General features: G+C 37.5%; 1 protein-coding gene across 2 annotated transcripts in view; it reads left to right on the top strand.

Annotated features, from left to right (window-relative positions):
- Positions 1-6401, top strand: part of LOC107694317 (acid-sensing ion channel 1-like) — a 10516-nt gene extending 4115 nt beyond the window's left edge. The window contains exon 2 of one of the 2 annotated variants that reach the window (XM_016493987.1): positions 6317-6401. In XM_016493987.1, coding sequence (XP_016349473.1) covers positions 6317-6383 — 67 coding nt within the window. In that variant the 3' untranslated portion in view covers positions 6384-6401. Of the gene's footprint in view, positions 1-4792; positions 4867-6316 lie in introns of those variants that run through there. The other variant, XM_016493995.1, reaches the window with a different exon arrangement.
- Positions 6402-7550: the final 1149 nt, after the last annotated feature.

Genomic DNA, 7550 nt, shown 5'->3' on the forward strand with positions numbered 1-7550 from the left:
TATTTTATTTTTTATAAAGACCAAGACACTGTATGCTCAAAGTCTTGATTACAATTGTTTGGAGATGTTAAAGGTTACAGTTTTAATAATATATACATAATATATATTCTGAATTATTATACATACTTTACCATTACACAAAGTTTAGGGAAGCATATATTTTATATTTGTGAGTTAGCGTTGTGGTTCTATTAATTTTCATAAAGATTGTTTAAAAACTGTCTGAGAAAGATCTTGTAAGAAATGATTTTGCCTTTTATTTACTCTTGTTTACATTTGTGCCGTTCCATATTGCAGCTGTTTTTCAGAGTTAATTGATGGCATTGTGAAAGATTCATTTGTTTAAAGCTTATATTTTGAGTATTACACAATTTAATGTTACACAGATGGTTTTGAAAAGCGGTCTCCTAGCGCAAACAGAAAATATCTTTGGTTGTTGACGGAGGGAAATGACATCGGTTTTATCTCAAGGTTTATGTCCTGTATGATTCTCTAAAGTCCGACTGTTGTTTGTCAGAATTTGACTGTCATCAGACACTCTTTGTAATTCAATCCGAATCTGTATTTTAGCTTTGATGGGAGGTGAAAACATAAGCTGTAGACATTCTGCCTCGTTGAAAATGAGAGGAGAGTTAGAGCGTTGACTTGCCTGTCTGTAAATGAAAAATGATTTCATCCCCTCAGGTGTTGAAAGCCCCGGTGAGGGCTGAAGTGAATCATCATTGATTCGATGTAACTGATAACACCATGTGTTGTGCTTGTGGCGAAAGCGCAGCCATTAGAGAAGCAGAAGTTCTGCTCTGAGTTTGGATTATTCTCTCAGAACTGTGATTGTCACTCTGCAGTCGGAGCCGCTCCAGAACTCATTGAACACATCAGTGTCTCTATTGGCAGTACAATCTGTCTCATCGCTTTTCAATAACAACACATTTGGCAGGAATGAATAATTGATGCCGGGCTTAAATTTTTGTTAAAGTCACGCTCGACTAATATTCGCTTTGCTGGATTACTTTTTGGACTTATATTGCATTTGAAGGCTTTCTGGTGTGCTGTTTATTCTTAACAGCTCATATGTCAGTTCCAGATTGAAGCTATATGCCTGTACTTTGACATTTTGGTTTGGTTTGTTATTATAAGCATTTAGGGGTCTGAAATGAGGCATGTTTAGGGTTATTGTAAACATAAGGCTTTGGGTGAGGTATCTAGCAAGAGGAATGTTGCTTTTGATTTATGCTTGTGCTTATGAGTGTGGATTTTAGTGTCTTGTGGAGAAACATTGAGATCTTTTTCTTAGAAGAAATATCTGAAAGGAAGAGGACTTCAATGTCTTCACTTACTCCCCATTTAAACTAACTGTTGTGTAGGAGAAACATTTTTAGATGTTATTTTTCTATCCTGAAATAATTCCAATGTTCGTTGAGTAACTTATAAGGCATAGAACTTTTAGTTCGAAGTGCATCTGTCTGTCATTGACATCATTTCCTCTATAAAGGCATCGCTAAGGAAACGTGACTACCGATAGCACATAGCAACCAACTGGAACCCAATCACCATGGGAACTGGGAGAGCATCTAGGCAAAGTTTCCACTACTAACTCCTCACTTGCAAACACAGCCAACTATGTTACTTAATGACCAAACAAATAACCAATTTGCATACTATCTTTCATGAATAGTACAGGTTAAGTAAATAATGCAATCCAAATCATACTAGGTCAAATATAATATTTAGTTTACTTTTGGTGGATTTTCAAAATGTACATGATTTATTGGTCTAATATTACCCACAATCCTCTTAAAAACCTAGGGTCCTAAAAAGGTGTCTTGCATTGATGCTATAGAACAGGGCTGGGCAACTTCGATCCTGGAGAGTGTCCTGCAGAGTTTAGCTCCAACCCTAATCAAACACACCTGAACAAGCTAATCAATGTCTTCAAGATCAATAGAAAGCCATAGGCAGGTGTGTTTGATTAGGGTTGGAGCTAAACTCTGCAGGACAGTGACCCTCTAAAGCCCTGCCATAGAAGTACCCTTTTGGGTTCCCCAAAGGACCTTTTCCAGTTCTTAAAATAACTATTTATTTAAGTGAAGACAATTAAAAAAAAATGTAAAGAAGCTTTTTTTTTGTGGAATGGAAAGATTCCATGGATGTCATAGGTTCTTCATGAAAACACTGATGCCAGTAAAGAACCTTGATATTTGAGGGTATGTTTACATGGTCACACTTTATTTTAAAGTCTAGTTCTCACTATTAACAAACCTTTAACTACGTCTTGCCTTAATAAACTCCTAATTTGTTGCGTATTAATGGTTAGTAAGGTAGTTAAGTTTAGGTATTTGGTAGGATAAGGGATGTAGAATATGGTCATGCAGAACATGTGCTTTATAAGTACTAATAAACAGCCAGTATGTTAATAATAGGCATGCTAAAAAGCAATTAGTGAGAATAGTGAGAATTGGTCCCTATACTAAAGTGTTACTGTTTACATGACAATGATGTACTAAATACGAAACGACAACATTGTCAAAATGGTCCCTGTTCACATGGATCCACGAAAACAACTACTAAAAACGCTGTAATATTAATGGCAGAACAGTAGTTGGCAATGTCATTTTGTAAAGAAACACTACACACCTGCACACATACCTACAGAACGAACACGTAATACGCATCCACGTGACGTCACCATTTCCACAAATTTGCATTTTTTGTAGTTCACGTGGAGACCGTAATTTCCAGATTTTGACAAGTTTGTGTTTCCAGGCCTCCAAAACGCTGTTGTCTTATAAATAAATGGTCAAAACACATTAAAAGTTTGCCATTTTTAGCTGAAAATGGTGTCATGTAAACGAGTGCAAGTTGTAGTACATTGGTGAGGAATGTGAAGTATTATGATCGTAATGATGTAATGCCATTGCAGTACTTGTGCTTCTCTTGTAAAGCATGCATTTTCGTTCATAGTGTAGTTAAGTGTGCAAACTGGGATGCAACCAGCTTAGGAATTTGCAGTATTCATGTTATTGTTTGAAGATCGTACACTACTCGTGATATGGCCTTGAGTAAGATGCAGTGACAGCTCAGGCCGATAGTTATCGTGGAGTGACAGGCAGAACTTTCCTGCTTTATTCTCTCTGGGATTCATTAGCAGATGTCATCACGGCTCTATTGAGTCTATTAGAGAAGCTTCACTGACGATCACTTCACATTCACAAGCAATGCAAAAGTGATGCTCTTACATTTAATATGCCCTCAGTCCAACGCGCTTTAGTCTGTCACATCAGAGCAGCATTATATGTTAATGATCTCATATACAGTTTACATAGAAATTGTGTGAGTGTGTGCTACGAAAAATGAAGTACTTTAGTTTCAGATCTATTTCTTGACTCATTATTTGATTAGACTGACAAAAGTCTGTCAGTTATATGAAAAGACTGACAACACTAAATGTTAAATGAAACACTAGAGTAGATAATTTTCTGAAGAAAATTGGTCTGATAATGTTGTTGCTGAAGGTTTCTGAGTGGTTTTAGCATGTTGCTAGGGTATTTTTCTTGGTTGCTAGGTGGTTGCTTACTGTCCTACATCAAAAAAATCGTAATCCTAATAAGCCCTCAAGATATGGTTGTTTTTCCCCCTCTTATCCATTTGGTGAAATAACTTTTGAACAACCACAGCTGTAAGTGCGAGTACTAGTAGCAGTGATGCTGTATTTATTAAGTGGTGCAGTGTAGTGTGAGGTCATGTGATTACTGTGATTATCTTCTAATTGCAGAAATTCTGAAACATTGTCATTATATACTGCATACTACTTTTTTAAAACAGGAGGAATTGTACAATCTCTTTACTGTGCAGTGCAGTATTACAGATGACGTGACCTGAAAGAGTCAGCGAGTAACATTTCAGATCATCTCCTTCTCATCAGTTCTCTTCTCATCTCATGTTAAGATCTTTTAAAGAGCCTCGCTCATCTTCAAAGATCGTTGGATCTGTGTGAAATGAGATCAGTTGAGCTGCGTTTCTTTCAGATTTTGTCTCTATTTCAGACATGTCTTTGTGTTGAGTTTAAACACCTGGTTGATTTATTTATTTGTTTGCTGACAAAGTCAACTAACACCTAAGTTAATTTCTGCCTGTTTCATTGCTTAATCAGTTCTATTCTTTCCACTGGGCCAAGTGGAATATTTAACAGGTGAATGATTAATGCTGGCGGCCTTGAAGGAGCGGCTCTGAATATTGAAAAGTTCAGAGAATAAAAGGCAAAGAGAAAATATGAAATTACTAGAGCGTGTAGAGTCAGAAAGTGGACAGATTGCATGTTCAAGCTTCAGAGACGGTCTGTGGTCTCTAAGACCTCAAACGGTTCCTATGTACGTACGTGAGTGCAAATGCTTTTAGCTATGCTAGCTGAAATGCGCGTGATGTTTTGTTTTGAAATATATTAGAATGCAATTTGTAATTCAACTCAAGTGTGTTGTCAGCGCCGCCACGAGGGACGCAACATTAGCATAAACTTCTTTATTCTGACTGTCTTCTACAGTCAGTTTTCTCTTTCAGCTCAATTATTGTCATGAAAGAGCAACAATTTCTTCTACTGAGAATCTTATTGGGAAAGTAATCCTACGAATAATACGTATCAACGATGTGTGATGTGACGCACCTATTGATTTGGCAGCATCTAATGTACTAGTTTTTTTTTTGTGATTTGGATAAAAACACCAGAGAAAAGAGATGTGAAGTATTTGAAAGTGTTTCATACCATCAACATCCATTTCTCAGTTGTTCTTCAGTGCAGGTCTAAGAACTGATGGACAACAGCAGGACACCGTTCGATTCCCTCCATCAGTCCGAGCTGTTACAGAATGACTTTGCAGCTGTGAATCAGTGCGGCCAAAGGTCTGCGTGATGTGAACACATTCACCTGAACACATTCCCACAAACACATCTATGCACATAATTTGACTTCACCAGGGAAAAAAAGCAATTCCCTGTACTGCGCTGGCGGGATATTTTTGGCCTATCGATCCAGTGTTTTGCCTGAGGCTCAGTAAGAGAGAACCGCTGCACAACATATTAGAATGTCACTAGAACAATCTCAATTTTCCAGCACAAGAATCGAGAGCGCGACCTCCGCCCGTCAGCATGTTCTCGATTACACACAGCTGGGGGCTTTCCAGAACATAGCCTGAAATGTTCTTGTCGACATGTGGCCTCATTGTTTTTAACATACTAAACCAGTTTTTATTTTTCTGGCTGTTGATGAATTGAGCTGTGAATATTTTAAAGATTGCATTCTACTCTATAAAGCTTACTGTGTTGTATTTGATATGCACATTTCAAAAAGCTCGTTCACACCAAGGATAAAAACTATAATGATAACGATAAAGATGTAGTTTTAATAATCGCTCTAAAGTATAGCAGAGTCACACCACAGCTATAATGTTAACAGCACAGATGAACGATATCATTAGAATCCCTTTCAGAATGTTTTTTTCCAGCTGTTCAACAATGAAAATATTGACAGCCAATCAGAATTTTTGCTGCTTTAAAGAGCTTGAGCATTTAAAGGGGCAGGCGACATAACGGCAACGTGCACTTATAATAAACAAAACATTATCGACACTATAGACACTAATATAATATAGTTATTGTTCTTGGTGTCTTGGTGATCAAAAGTTTGCTGAAAAAAGTTTGCTGTTATACACAATTTCTTTGCCATCTTATACATTTAACATAAAATCAAGGCCATGTAGGTAGGACAAATAATATTAACCAGTAATATCAACAGCCACTTTTCATGATCCAATCAAATTCCAGATCCAAAATCAGGTCCTGCCCTCCATTTTATCACATTAAATATTGAACTCACATTAAATAACTCAAAAGTGCATTGCATTAAGTAAGTTAAATGTGTTGTGGATATTGATATCACTTCATCAGTGTTTATTCTGCCGATTTATTGCAGTTTTATTTAGCAAATTTTAATTGTCATTTTTGCGAAATAAGGCAAGATGATGATGCAAAGTGCGATTGCAGTTACTTCCAATTTGATTGTCACACTTTAGATGGAATGTCAAGTTGTTTAGGTCATTGCGTTGTGGGATGTTCTTTAGTGTACTTCATTTTTTACATTTTAGACATTGTTTTAAGGCATTTTTTGCAACATCATCGCAAATATGGATGCTGCGCACTTACTACATTGTGCAGAAATATTATGGTAGTGTGCTATTCTGAAAAGTTTTTCTCTTAGAATGTAAATAGTCAGAATTTTTTAATATTATTGTAAATATGCAAATACCTCTGTTCTGATTGGTTGCAGACTCCTGGCATTTCAGATGTCCATCCGGTTTGTTTGCAAACAACTGACACAATTGTCCGCAATGTAACTTCCTGTTGCCTTGCGGTGAAAAACCAGTCGCGTTGCTGCTACGGTAAGAGACAAGGCGTAGCGACCGGGAGCCGAGGGGGCTTCAAAGGGATTGGAGGGCTGACAAGCGGAAGCAATTAACTTGTGTCTCATAAGCCATGTGAAAAACAAGGATTTATCCCCATGTAATTGGCACTGTTTGTGAAACCACGCCGGTTCTGTGTTGATATACAGGCCCGCTGTGCTCACCGGCTCTCTGTCATTTCGTGCCTTTGCATCTGGGAAATGCTCCCGTGAATCTTTGTGCCACTTCACAGCTTGGAAATGGTAACATTATTGTTGCAAGAGTTTAACAGAGCAGGTGGAAGAGCAGAACAGGATGGACTTGTAAATAAAAGGCTCGTTTGTTGACAGAATGTATGGTTTCAGAGGGTAAGAACTAAATCTGTCATTATTTACACACACAAGTTGTTTTTCCAAACTGTGTGAGAAGATTCCCACATTTTTCAAAATATCTACTCTCATGTTTGTGAGTAAATGATGACAGAATTTTTGGGTGAACTATCCCTTTAAGTCACATAAAAACTAACCCAGTTGTGTTTTGGAGGCAGGCTAGTCTTCAGTATGATGGTGTGCTGGTTTCCCAGCAGACTTTTACTGAGCTCAGCCACCGAGTGTACCTTCTAACCAGGGTAAAACCAGACATAGTTGGTCCACCAGCTAGAGCAGTACCAAAATTGCATTTAAACGGATAATTCCTCCCAAAATGAAGCTTTTGGTCATCATTTACTCATGTTAATCTAGACATGTTTGACAGACTTTCTACTGTGAAGCACAAAAGAAGATATTTTGATGAATGTCAGTAGCTGCTTTTCCATTACAGATTTGCGCAAACTTTTGCAATATATTATAAATGTCAATAAAAAAAGCTATTGTGAAATGATGGCAGTTCCATTAACCGATGTTATGTGACTAAAACTTTTTTTTCCCTCTCGCAATAAGTTATGGCGACGAATGTTGGTATGTTTATGTATATATTGCAGCCACCGCACTAGCCATTATTTTTAATTGAAGGAGACGTAGGCATGTATCTTTAGCGAAGCAGCGCTAAGAGCTGCTTCTGGGATGCTTCTGCAACATATTAACACTAGCATTGACTAGAGTGGCCGTGTCGGGTTTTTTTTTT

The sequence above is a fragment of the Sinocyclocheilus anshuiensis genome, unplaced genomic scaffold (genome assembly GCF_001515605.1).
Source record: "Sinocyclocheilus anshuiensis isolate Anshui unplaced genomic scaffold, SAMN03320099.WGS_v1.1 scaffold954, whole genome shotgun sequence".
Classification (NCBI taxonomy): Eukaryota; Metazoa; Chordata; class Actinopteri; order Cypriniformes; family Cyprinidae; genus Sinocyclocheilus; species Sinocyclocheilus anshuiensis.